This window comes from Zonotrichia leucophrys, chromosome 1 (assembly GCF_028769735.1).
Source record: "Zonotrichia leucophrys gambelii isolate GWCS_2022_RI chromosome 1, RI_Zleu_2.0, whole genome shotgun sequence".
Lineage (NCBI taxonomy): Eukaryota > Metazoa > Chordata > Aves > Passeriformes > Passerellidae > Zonotrichia > Zonotrichia leucophrys.
This window is the reverse complement of record NC_088169.1, coordinates 94,011,752-94,025,236: the sequence shown is the minus strand read 5'-3', so window position 1 is coordinate 94,025,236 and position 13,485 is coordinate 94,011,752. Positions and strand designations below refer to the sequence as shown.

The 13,485-nt window shown below is 46.2% G+C and overlaps 2 protein-coding genes across 3 annotated transcripts in view; one reads left to right on the top strand and one right to left on the bottom strand.

The window, feature by feature from the left end:
• The first annotated feature begins 6,548 nt into the window (after nt 1–6,548).
• Nucleotides 6,549–9,677, top strand: DUSP12 (dual specificity phosphatase 12). The gene is made up of 6 exons (XM_064722934.1): nt 6,549–6,834; nt 6,908–7,021; nt 7,104–7,222; nt 8,150–8,246; nt 8,638–8,824; nt 9,298–9,677. The coding sequence occupies exons 1-6, from the start codon at nt 6,566–6,568 to the stop codon at nt 9,457–9,459; spliced, it is 948 nt and encodes a 315-aa protein (XP_064579004.1). The 5' UTR covers nt 6,549–6,565; the 3' UTR covers nt 9,460–9,677.
• Nucleotides 9,678–10,138: 461 nt separating this feature from the next.
• ATP6V1A (ATPase H+ transporting V1 subunit A) overlaps nt 10,139–13,485 on the bottom strand; it is a 31,901-nt gene continuing 28,554 nt past the window's right edge. For both annotated transcript variants that reach the window (XM_064722914.1, XM_064722923.1), the window contains exon 15: nt 10,139–12,401. In XM_064722914.1, coding sequence (XP_064578984.1) covers nt 12,309–12,401 — 93 coding nt within the window. In that variant the 3' untranslated portion in view covers nt 10,139–12,308. The remainder of the gene's footprint in view (nt 12,402–13,485) is intronic.

Sequence of the window (13,485 nt, the reverse complement as noted above, 5' to 3'; positions counted from 1 at the left end):
TTGTTTCACCAACAAAGCCAGAACTGAGCAGGAATAGGGATGGGTTAGATAATTATTTATTTTACTCCAATATTGCCCCACTGGGATAAATAACAGGAAACAAAATTACTTATTTAAATTAAAGGATAACATTGGCACAAGAATCAGATTTGAGGCAAGCTGCCATCTTGTTGTCCAATGAGATAAATCATGAGATTTCAGAGCCTTGCAGGAGGGAAGGGAATAAAACTAGATTTAAGGTGAAGCTAGAAAAGAAAATATGTAAGATGATTGCCTGTGATGGTATGGAGCTGGACATGAGGATCCAGATGTCTCTCAACACTTTTCCCCTATGTTTCTAAAATTAGAAAGAAGAATAGGGAACTCAAAGAGAAGTAGTAGCACACATGAGAGAAGCATAACCACTTCTAAGGAAATGTCTCACTTGGAGTTTAAAACAGTGAATGATCTCACCTCTTAAGCATATTTCTCCAACAAGATTTCTGCCTCAAATAATATTGCCTTTTGGCAATAACTGATGATTTTGAGCAGCAAATTTTCTGTTGCCATAGGAGGAACAATTAAAATACTTATTAAGAAATATTTTGTATTGGGAATATTTATTAGATACCAATATAGAGAAAGACAAACTGCAGCACATACTGCTACATTAAAGTATTACGGATGTTAAAGTATTAATCAAAGGAAGAAATGTGAACACCATACTTCAAAGTTCATACTTTACATTATTTGTTTAAAAGTTCTTGTTTCACAGAAACATTTGTAAACACAAAGAGGTTTCTCAACTCTATTTCAGGGTGTTTTCTTTATCCTCTGACTAGCAGAGCTTGAGTGTTTGTCAGGGGAACAGTACACTGCACAGTACTGTCTGCAGTGAACTTAGACCTCCTGACAATAAACTTATTCTTTTTAATTGCTTTTTACAGGTGCCACACAAAGGGTCCTTGGGATGGGAATTGGAAATTCATGGAAATGCCACGAAAGCTGGCTGGACCAGGCTCCTAAGCAAATTGCAGGAATAATAAGGAATGCATCTGAGGAATGAACAAGCCCATTTACCCCTGAGGAGAAGCTGCCTTCTGCTACCCATCCACCTGTGTCTGTGCAGTGGATTATGGTGCCATGAGGATAGAAAATATGGAAATATGCAGCCCACTGCTGAGACAAGAGATTCCAAATTGTGAGCTACTGCTCAGGTGCTGTGGCTGCTGAGGGGGCTGACACAGGCCCAGACACAGCTCCAGGGTACCACCTTAATGCTTACCAGTTATTTAGGACTTTGCTGCTGCCAGCTCTAATTCTAAGTCTAGGGAGAAGTAATGGGTGATCCCAAACTTTGCAATACATACTTTCTTCAAGAGTGACTGGGATACAGATAAAATTCTGCCACAAGACAGTGAGTGCTGGCAGTCACCATGCTCCTCTCCTCTTGGAAAATTGTCATCTCTCCCTTCTCCCGTAGCTGCTCCATCCCTCATCTCTGCCTGTTGCTCCACTATTTCCTCCCAGCTTCCTCCCTCCTCCCCTTTCCTGGGGTGTACCCTTCTTCAGGATACACAGCACTGGATGTGTTTCAAAGGGTTTTCAGACAGAGGATGGGGAATGAAGAAGGATCAACTGGCTCATGGGGAGGCAGCGTGACAAAAGGAAAAGAGTCTGTGAGCTGCCAAAACAGAGGCAAGTACAGAGTTATATTAAAACAGTGCAAGTTGTTCATTTTTATCCAGTAAATAGGGCAGCAAATCTGGCAGAAGAAACTCACTTAAAAGCCTGTAAGTGAGCTCAGTGACCTGGCACTGTCAGATTAGTTTCCTTATGTGATGCATTGCTGAATGTAATGTGTCATCATAAATCTTGGTCGCTACAGCTGTTAAAGCCATAAAGTGAAGCAGAGTTATTAATACCCAGTAGTAGTAGCTGTCAGGCTCCATTCTGTAATTGAGCATCAGATCTGCAGTTGGAAAACTCTTCTTTTTTGTCTGACATGTGGAGTAACTGCATATCTGCAGATGCAGAGAGAGTGGAGACAGGTAGGAACATCCCACCCACGCAGGCTGTGATGAAATCCTCCTGCAGAGCATCGAGAGTGAGCCTCTTTCTCTGGTGTTCCTCTAGCAGCAGCCTTTCAAAAATCAGAAGATAAATTTGCTGCTAGAAGCACTGTGACTGCTGGAAAGTCCCTGCCCTAAGGGATGTGATGCTGCCATGGAGAACTTCCCAGCTTCCACAGAGTTCTGAGCTCAGCAAAACACCCTTTCTCCACGAGGCAAGAAATGGTACCAGGCCCCTTCACTAGCAGAACCCAGGCAAAGTAAATTCCTGTTGCATTTAGATGTGAGGAAGACACAGAAATCCAGAGCTGCTGTCTCTTACGTATGGCTTTTTGAAGATATCCCCACTACTTTGCTGTGTGCCACCCTGGGCTGTGGGCTGCAGACTCTTCTCACAAATCCTCTGATGTACAGATCCCAAACTACCCAAAAGCCAGAAGGAACAGAGTGCAATGAAAGATGCAGACAAATTCCTCTAGGAGGGAAGAGGGTGTTATGCCTCTGCCCTGGCTGCGGCACTTTTGCTCCCACAGCAGGAAAATCGGTTTTGCTGGATGCTGGTAGTGCTGTGAGGATCCAGAGTGGGCAGCCCAGAGAAGGCTGGCATTTTGCTCTCCCTTAGGAAGCAGCAGGGCAGACACACGCAGAGATGGAATGCGCTTGCTGGAGCGAGTGGGCAGCAGCCCATCATCTGACCGGCTTTTTCTTTGCACCTGAGCTGCCCCCAACTGCTTAATCAGTCACACGGTTTCCTGGAACCTGGGGGAGAGCATCACAATTTTCGGTGGTAGAGGAGAAGATGGTGGGGGGAGGCGGAGGTGGGGGGAGAACAAGCGTTTGCAAATCAGACTGAAAAGAAATATTTACTCTAATTTGGGAGTCATGAGCAAATTCAGGACACGTCGCCTCAGGCTGCAGGTGACAAACACAGCAAAGGGGGTGTGCAGAGAAACAGTGAGGTTAGGGAGTGCAGTTTTGGTCCTGTGAAGGCATTAGGTACTGAGCTGTCTGTGGGCTCTGCCCCAAGGACTTTGTACTTACCTCCACTACAGCTTTTCTGTTTGAAATCACATCTTTTTCACATTCCCTCATTATCCATGGCTTTAGAAAGCAGCGTGGAGGACTGCAGCGCTAACAATACCATTGGGCCAATCTCTTGGGATCCTGCATCAAGCCCTGCCTGGTCTTAGTTGCAGACAGTACTGTTTGCCCCTGCACATTCACAGATTTGAAAGTTAACAGAGATTATTAACCACCCCTTAGTAGTCACATAATACCTGGATAATATAACTCTGCTGTAAAACTCATAGCCCCTTCAGTAACTTGCAGTTGTCTACAGACTTTTTTCAGATCACTCAAGAAATGAATAATCTGTTTTTCCCCATGGTAGTTTTCTACAACTGTTATCTGCTTTCACAAGTAAAGGTCCATACACAGTTTATCTGGTTTTAATTTCCACCTGCCTTCCTTTTCAGTATGTATGCTTTTTTCCCCCTGCTGTTACTGGAAAGTTGCCTGCCTTTTTAAATGTTTCTTTTTTTTAGTAAACCTTTCATTTCTCACTGGTGGCAATGGCAACTGGAAGAGGACATTTTTGTAGCTTACAATAATGTAAATGAGAGCTGTCAGAGACTCCCCTTACTCAGAGACACAGGCACACCCTCTGGGTCACATTTCTGTGATTTAGAACCGATCCATCCAAAGAGGGGATCTGCCTTTCCCTGGAGCAGCTTGCCAGCTGGACTGCTGCACAATCCCACAATCCCACAGGCACTAGGGCAGGCATGGGAGGTGAGGCAGGATGGCAGCAAACTTCAAGCAGTGTCCTTGCACCCTGGGAAACTTTGGGGCCAATCTCAACTACAAAGAGTTGTCTCAGTCTGCTCAGAGGGCCACCAGCAGCACATGGAAACTCCACAGCTCTGGAAGCTGCTGTCCCACTGCCCCTCTCCCAGCAAGACTGACAACTGGTGCATGCTCTCTGCTGGCAGTGGTGAGGAAATGTCTCGTGGGCAGCATCCTCACAGCATCCCTGTGGTGGCCCATCCCTCCTGCAGCACGGCAGCTGCTCCGTGGTACCCCAGCTGCATCTGCCTCTCCTGAGGGAAAGGGATAACAATCTCCCTTCTCTGGTTTCTGCCTCACCTTATCAGGTCTGAGGTGACTGCCAGTGTCACCTCCTCCATGGCTGGTCAGCATCCTGCAAGGATCCCAGAGGCCCTGGCAGATGCTTTTGCAAGTTTTGCCTCCAGCTGTCTCGCATGGAGCCACACTAGAACAATCAATCCCCCAGTGACGGGAATTAGGGACTATAGGCTCTTCTATCCCATATAGTGGAGACAGGGTAAGGTTCTGTGTCCCAGCCATGGAGAGAGCGTAGCACAGGTCTTTATAACAAAATTTGGCCTTTTGCCATGATAAAAAGTGGATGGAGCCAGGCTCTTCTCACTGGTGCCAGCCACCAGGACACAGGCAGAAGGTGATGCACAGGAGGTTCCTCCTGACCATGAGGAAGAACTTTACTCTGTGTGTGATCATGCACTGGAACAAGTTGTCCAGAGAGGTGTGGAGTGAGACAGAAAACAGCTGGCAAACAAACTTTCTAACACAATTTAAAGTACTAGAAAGCAGGGATTCTTTATTATGAGTGTGCTGGATTCCCACAAGGTATCTTCCCTAATATAGCTGCGTCCAGAGTAAAATTCCATCATAACCATACATGCTCATTGCAGTGTACTTCCTATTCAGAAACATCACTTTTCCTAGAACTAATTTGCATGGATTCACCTCGGAAGTCCTTTATGGTCCTAGAGGGTCATCTAAAGGGGTCTCTGGTGGTTATACTCACTGAGTGCCCCTGAGAGGAAAGCTAATGTCTTCACAAACAGTTTGATGGGGGAAGGTATGGGTGTTAAAGTCTTTGAAATGGGTCTTAATGTTTCTGCCAACTTTGGGCAGCAAGTTTATTGCAGAGCCCAAAGAGCTTGGTTCCTGAAACAAACAAGGGTGTGCACAAGCCTGAACTTCTGAATTTTGGGGTAAAACAGTAGGTTCAAGGCAGGAATGTGTGGCAGGCAGTTCAGGAAGGCTGTACCTGCCAAGTACCTCAGCAATGGGGAAAGGAAGAGGGCAACACACGGCCGGAAGTTTAGGATAAAAGGCAGCTGTGCCCTCTGAAACCTTGAGAGAGAAAACCCTGAGGGTGTGTGCCCCTGTGAACTCTCCCTTTTCCCTTTATTCAAATAAAGTTGCAGGACACCTCTGTCTCCTTTTTGGACATAAACCTCTGGCATTTGTGGATTTTCCTGACACCCCCAATGATGTAGATGACCTTCGCTGGAACTTCTTTTAGGGCATGTGCTGTTGCTTCTTGTTACATGGTGTGAAAAATGCGTATTTTATGATTGGCTTTTCACAAATATTAAAATGAATATTATATGTGTTGTTTTAGAAAGTTATGCTGTATTAATTCTCTTAAGTAGTGTGTTAAATATAGTTTTAGGTTATAACAAAATGTTTAAATAGAAACTATGCTATGTAGGATACTTTTTTCCTAAAGAAAGGACTCGCACTGAGATAGCAGCCACAGGACACCTGAATCTTTCAGAGAAAGAGAATTTTTTGGTCCATTGTCAGAAATGAACTTCTTCCCGCCTCATTCAGGCAGGATCACGCCATTAGGATTATGAGGAAGAAGTTGACGATGACCAGACAGAATCCTGTATTTGAATGGAATTTATGCATCATGTCTGAGATGTCTGAATACGCAACAGGTTATTGTTTTTAAGAGTTAATCCTCTGTTAACGGGGGTCCTTTTCGGGCTTATGCTGCCCAGAAAAAGGTACCTGGACATCCGTAACTCTTTGTATTGTCTCATATTGTCCTAATTTAAATTGTCCAAATTATTATTACTCTAATTATATTGCTATTTTTATAACAATTTTGTTACTATTAAACTTTTAAAATTTTAAAAACAAGTGATTGGCGTTTTTCACACATGGCTTTGCCACAAAAGCCACTATATTCCTAATTATCTCTTCATCCATTGGTTCCAGTTATATTTAGCATCCTGTGTGTCTACTTTCATACTCTTTTATCTATTTTGCTAGTTAGTATTTAAGTTCTATTTAACAGCCTCAAGGGGAAGTGGATATTTCTATTCTCTGTGTTGTCTGTCAGGAGTCTCCCTCACTGGAGATACTCCAGAACCGCCTGGACAATCCTCTACCATGTGCTCTTGCACGATCCTGCTTGAGCAGGGAGTGGTCCCTTGCAACCTGACCGCTCCTGTGATACATATTTGTCTTCTGAGCATTTGTAAGGAGACAGAGGGGTGGGGGCGGGGGGGAGGGAAAGACGAGTTAAGACAGACACATACACGCGGCGAGGAGAGAATCGGTAGGCACCGATAGCTGCACGACGATTGCTACGGAAATTACTATTTCCACACTGCAAGGGAAGCGGAAAGCGGTGCCGCGCCGGGGGCGGCGCTTCCCTCGCGGCTCCCGCAGCCATGGCGGCTCCCGGCGGGATGGTGGCGGTGCTGCCGGGGCTCTACGTGGGCGGCGCGGACTCCTGCTCGTCCCCGGCGGCGCTGTCGGCGGCGGGGGTGGTGGCGGTGCTGACGGTGGACGCGGAGGAGCCCCCGGCCGTGCCGGGGCTGCGGGCCATGCACGTCCGGGCGCGGGACGAGCCCGGCGCGGACCTGCTGAGCCGCCTGGACGAGTGCGCCGCGTTCCTGGGCGCGGCCCGGGCGGGCGGCGGCGCCGCGCTCGTCCGCTGGTGAGCCCGGGGCCGCGGCGGGGCCCGGCGCTGCCCGCGGCGCTGCCGCTGACGGGCCGCCCTTGTCTTGCAGCCACGCCGGGGTGAGCCGCAGCGTGGCCGTGGTCGCCGCCTACCTGATGAAGACGCAGGGGCTGGGCTGGCAGGAGGCGCTCGCCGCCGTGAGGGCCGCCAAGCCGGACGCGCAGTGAGTGCCCGCCCGCGCCCCTCGGCCCGCTCGGCCCGGCCGGCGCCCCCCTCACGGCGCTCTGCTCTCGGCCCCGCCGCAGGGTGAACCCGGGCTTCCAGGCGCAGCTGAAGCTCTACGAGGCCATGGGCTGCGCCGTGGACACCAGCAGCGCGCTCTACAAGCGGTACCGGCTGGAGATGCTCAGCCAGAGGCTCTCCGGTGAGTGCGAGCAGCGCGGGTGCGCGGAGCAGAGTCCCAGCAGGGGAACGGGCTGGAACAGGCTGTCCCGGAGTGAGCCCTGTCAGAGGGGCTGGACTTCGAGTGTGGCCCTCAAAGGAGCCGAGCCTGCACTTGGCCAGGCCAAGCATTCGCGTTACACCAGCCCTAGAGAATCCCAGCTCATCAGTGGGGGAAAAATGTGCCTTTGGGAGATGCGTGGGAAATGAGATCTGTAAGGAGCAAAATGCAAAAAATGGTAAAGGTCAGTTTGATATTTTTCGTGATTTTTACATCCCTGGCAAGGCAAACAGCATCCTCAGAAAATATGTCAATGTGATGAAAAAAAATAACATGCAAAACTTGAGATAAAGGTGAAATGCAGGTAATGAAGTAAATTTTCATACTTTAATTTGCAAGAGATACATGTGTATCAGTGTAATTTTATAATAAAATAATAATCTGTAGCTTTTCTTGCAAGATCTGAGTGTTGCATCACAGTACTGTTGCCCTTTATGTATCATTGTCTTTAGCAGTTTGCAAGCTGACTTTGTCAAATTGTCCCATTTCCAAGCTGACTTTCTGTATTTTGGGCACTCAAGCATTGCCACAACTGCTCAGAAACCTCCTCTACCTTTACTTTCTGCTGAAGTAAGAACATAAAGCAAAATATCATTATTTTACCATTGTTGAGGCCATAGTCTAGATCCCAGTTCCTTGCATTAAGCAAAGCCCAGTCTTAGGCATGGCGGGATGAGGTTCTTTTTTTTTTTAGCTTAACCTGTTGGAATTGGTGAGAGAGCAAATGAAAGGGAAGAAGGTGGCTCCTGCAGGCTGTGACTGGGGCAGAGGCACACTCCTGTCGCATTCCCAGGAATGCAGCATGGCTGAGCTGGCCTGATTCACAACATGGTCCTGACCCCTCTGCAGAACCTCAAGACTTGCCCCGAGAAGTCTTTGCAGTTGATCCTACCACTACATGTCAAACATTGAACACAGAGGTTCTCTACAGATGCAGGAAATGCAGGTACTTTATATAATGAAAAAACCCGTATTTTTATATATTTATAAAATACTTTCTATTTCTCCTTAAAATGTTGCTGTGAAATCTACCCACGAGTAGAATAACCAGTGTGAATCAATAGGCATGTCATTCTTGTCAGGTCGGGGCTGACAAGAGCTGTTGCCTGTTTCCATACTGTGTTTGCAAAAAAAAAAAAAAATCGAAAGTACAAAATTTTTGTTCCCTGGACTGATGCTTGTGAACCTTCCAACTAATAAAAAAAATGTAGGATTTGTACTCCTGTTTAAATATTCAGAGTCAGGAGGCCCATATCCTTATTTTCTGTTGTCTGTAGATTTGCCCAGTTAAGAAACCTGTTTGTTTTACTTCTTTTTTCCCATGTGCCGGAGGGCAGACGCGCTCTGTTCCGTAGCTCCAGCATTTTGTCCCACACGGAAGGAGTGGGACCGACAGCCTTTGCCCACAAGAGGATAACAGAGTCTGCACGGCTTTCTGGGAACGGCCAGGAAAAGTGCACCTCCTACTTCATCGAGCCTGTGCAGTGGATGGAGCCGGCATTGCTCGGAGTAATGGAAGGACAGGTGAAATGGAGCATGTGCTTTTTAGTCTTTGCATTTTTGGAGGTTTTTTTTTGCAAAGGCAGAATTTTTTTTTTTCCCCCAAAAGGAGAACCCCCACACAAGGTCCTAGGCCTCCCCAGCCTTTTTGATGTAAATTTTGCAGTTTACGGGCAGATGCTTAAATGTAAAATACTCTTTCACAAGAAAACTGCTCTGCTTGAGCTGACAATACCAGCCAGGATCTTGGAGAGGGTTTATCTGCTGTTTGTTTCTATTATGAGAAAGATTTGTGGCACTTCAGAAGCCTGTTCTGGTCTCAGGCTGACCAAGTCCTTTTGACCCTGGTAAAACTGTCTCGGAATCCCACCAGGTCCCAACACAGCTGCCTGCTACACCCCAGGGCTAAAGAGCCCTTCCAGTTTGGCTTTTTGGCCTGTTTCTAACTAAGTCCACATCAACACACTCTTAGACTGAGTCCTGGGTTTTTGTTGCAGCTTCTGTGTCCCAAATGCTCGTCAAAGCTGGGCTCCTTCAGCTGGAGGGGAGATCAGTGTTCCTGTGGCCGCTGGGTGACACCAGCCTTCCAGATCCACAAAAGTCGAGTGGATGAAGTGAGGACATTGCCTGTTGGTAACTTCCAGACTGCCAAAACCTGAACTCATCACTTCACTTCATGGATTTCTTAACATCTGCTGAGAACTACTAGTCCATCGTTGCCAGGAAATGAGTTTATGACTTCCAGCTTTGTGAGGTGGCAGAATTACTTGAACACCTTCAGCTTGATGTGTCTCTTAATATATTCTATGAAATACCAGAACCTTTCTTCAAAGAGGTGTTACAGAGTGGTCAAATCTAAAAACTGGGCCAAGTGTGATGTTTTTAGTGTATTCTTCATTTATGTGTTGCTGTTCACAGAAGGTCTCAACTCCTTATTCAAAAGGAGTTGCTGTGGCCAGTAGTGCTGCTCAGCTTCTGATCCTAAGTGCCAAGTGCCCTCAAATGGTACAATTACATTTGTTTGCATGCGTGGCAGCAAAAGGCAAGCTTACTTACACTTTTATTCTATTAAAGTAATGCTAAAAATACCTGCCCCTAGAGTATTTACTACTTGTAACTCTTTCGTGTAACATGTGAGGAGATTGTGCAAGCTGTAATGGAATGGGAGAACTGAAGGAAAGAGTCCATGCCAAATAACTGCTTGCAGTTTTGAAGAAATCCCTAAAGCGATGAAGTAATTTTTTCTAAGCAAGCTGTCACCTTTTGTGATGGGCTGCTGTGTACACCACTGTTTAGCATAGGTTTGGTTTGACATTAAAAAAAATAGGACAGATAAAACCTAATTTAAATCAATTTTATTTTCATTGACTTGAACAATTTTTTAATTTATTTTTTTACACAATTTCCAGCAACGTACATTATGAAATATACAAGATAAAGTAGGTGGTGGGGTTCTGCCCATGTTGTAATTCCTCCCACAGCTGTGGAAGGAAGACTTGCAGGACACAGTGAACATCAGAATCTCAACACTGAAAACAGACACAAAACAAAAAGGACAAAAATATATATGAAACTTTGAACTGGTCACACTTCAGGGCCAGGTACAGCACAATAAATATTAGAACTGCATTATCTTAGACATCTTCTGTAAAGTTTATAACATCCTCTATTTAAAGAGATAAGAACATCTGGTTTCTAGCATGAAATGCTACATTGTACAGTGGTGAAGGGTACAAACGATGAGCCCAGCAAGGGCTTGGATGGTGACTACTCATTCACACATGCTCGTTGATAAAATAAGCAGCATACACCAAAAGTTTAGTGAGCTGTAAACTTAAGCGTTCACTACCAGAATATCAGCTGCAGGAGCAGTTTCTTTTCGGGAGAACCAAAAATAGTCAATCCCTTTAAGTTTCAGATGGGCTCTCCCCTGACAAACAGTGGGTTGATACCATAATGGAAGTGGCAGCATTTGGTCCGTAGCACAAGATCCCTTTGCACCACTACTGTTCAAAGCTGGCGCCGGTGGAAATACTTCAGTGCAGAGTTAATGCTCACGCAGGCACGGTGTCACCAACAGCAGGTGCTGTCTCAGGACTAACAAAGCAGTAGGTGGCAGCTGGAGCCCAGCTGGGCATGGGATGCCACCTGACACAATCGAGAGGGAGAGACTGGAGAGGATGCCAGCATCTCTCTCTCTCGCACTCTGGAGCAATGGGATGAGTGCTGGGCTCGGGGAGTTTGACAGAAAGGCTGCGCTCTGCTCATTCCTCATCTCAGTCTAGTTTTACCAATAAAAAAAGCCCAAGAGACAGCAGTTTCAGCTGCTTGACAGAGTGCTTCCAGAGCACAGAGCAGAAGACCAGAGCCACTGGTTTCTCTTGCATCGTAATCAACAAGGCAGGAGTAAATACATTTTGTACTTGTCAACCTTCCCCCGTTCATCCCCTGCCCCCAGCTGAGCATCATACATTCCTCTTACACAAGAGCTGGGGACCTTCTGTGCCACCACCCAACAGGCCAGGTGAGCACAGGTGGAGGAAGAAGGCTAAGCACGTGCTTTCCTTTCCTTGGCATAACCTGGGCATTGCACTGGGGGCAACTGCACTGGCAGAGCACCACCAAGGAAGGACCACGCTGTGGTCAGCACGTGTGGCATCACTGTACCTTGCCAACCATGCCCTGCAGTACATGGCAGCTTCACAAGCTTCACAAAGTAAAGCAGCTGAGTGTCAGGAAATTTTACAGGATGAACGGGAGCCAAGAAGGTAAAATTCTGCTGGAAGCTGAGCACCTGTGGCTATGATTTTAGCTGATGCCGAGTCCAACAGTCCTATCTGTATTAAGCAGGAAGATAAAATTGTATTTCTCCAGTGTACAAAATTATACCAGTCGCTTGCATATGCTTATCTTCTAGTTAGTCCCTTCTTGAAAAGGACCAGAACTACCACATTTCAGTACCAAAAGACTCAGCTGTGAGACTCAGAAATGATAGAGTAGTGAAGAATTTTTGGTTGTGTCAACATGTCATCAGAATATGGTCAAATATTCTGTTTGAGAACAGGGAGTTCTATGTCTGATAGTCACTTAGCAAAGTGGCAGGTGTAAATGCCCTTCCCACTGCCAGCTCGCAATGTACTGCATGACTGCATGAAGACCTACACCTCCTCTGCCAGTGCAGCTCAACTGGTTACACCCCGAGGTGAAACACTGGTTACCAGGAGAGCTGGGAGAGGAAAGGTGACATTTTTCCCACCCTAGAAGTGTACAACAGCATTTCCTCACTCAGCCAGGCCCATTCACACATCACTCACCAGACACACAAAGCAATGCCAAATACAAACTAAGAGGAATGTTTCTTGTAAAGACACTCTCTGAGTATGAACAGGGGAAACACAGGGTTATTTATCAACTCAAGTACTGTTGCATCATTCTTGTAAGGTAGGGAAGCAGAGGAGCTGAGATGAGGAACTGAGAGGACAAACTGGAGTGGTCACAGAGGTTGAGTCTACTCTTCCAGATTTCGAAACGCATTCTGCATATCCTCAAACAGCTGAGCATAGTCCGCCTTGATTTTTGTTTCACCATCTTTGACAGGGTCCTGAAAGAACACAGCAAGTAAACAGATCCATCAGGAAAAGCCCATGGTAATTAAGTCAGCTCTGGTTTGCCACTGCTGCAACCTCTTGACTCGGGATCAACACTTGCCAACTGCAGAGCAGGCACTGTAGCTCTGTCTTTGCATCCTGTCTTTCTCACCAACAGCCACAGGGTTTAATCTCTTCCCACATTAGTGAGCAGGCAGAATGGGTACTGGAAAGAGATTTTTTTTCTCATGAGCAGTGGTTACTGCACTGTAAAGCAACTGATTTGGAAAGCTATCAAAACCACTGAGGGTCTTGGTTAATGCTGTGTGATTTAAGAGCTGCAGTGATTAATACCAGCTCCTATCCCCACACCAAATGCAGTGCATCCCCAGTAAGTGGAAAAATTACTCTGCAATTACTTATTTGGTTCAAATTACTTGTTTGGTTCAAATTAAAATGTATTGTGTAATCATGGAAATCCCAAAAATATCTTTGTACGGCTTCATTTTCTCAGAATATTTTTCATGAAAGAAAAAGGCAAAAAAATTATCAACTTTGCTCTGAGGCTGCAAGGCTTTCTCTGCAAGAAGCATTAACTGTCGGGCTGTGAAATCTGTTCAATGTCTTCACCATGCTCCTCTGAGTGCTAAGATCCTCTGGATCAGTGCAACTCTTGGTAAACACAGAGGCCTTACACATGTGGATGCTTACATTGTCTCTCCAAAGTACCCAAACCACAGGATGCAGGACATCTGAATCCTCACATCTATCAGACTGTGACCTGGGGAATACAATTTTCCTTCAATAACTATTAGAGGTCCAGCTCCACTTAACATATATTCACTCTCTGGATTCCCGTTTTCAGCCATGCTGTCCACTGCTCTGCTGTACTATGGGTGCCTGTTGGTGGGCCAGGGTTTGTAGGGAGTGTTTTAATTATTCTATCTATATCAGCAGCTCTTAAAGATGCTCATGTCTCCAAGGGCATCTTGTTATTTTCTTGATGCTTTGAGAATATATACCAGGAACTCATGTACTGCAGAAACAAGCCAGTACCCTGCAGGAACAGAATACATTGGCGTGGCAGAATATTTAATT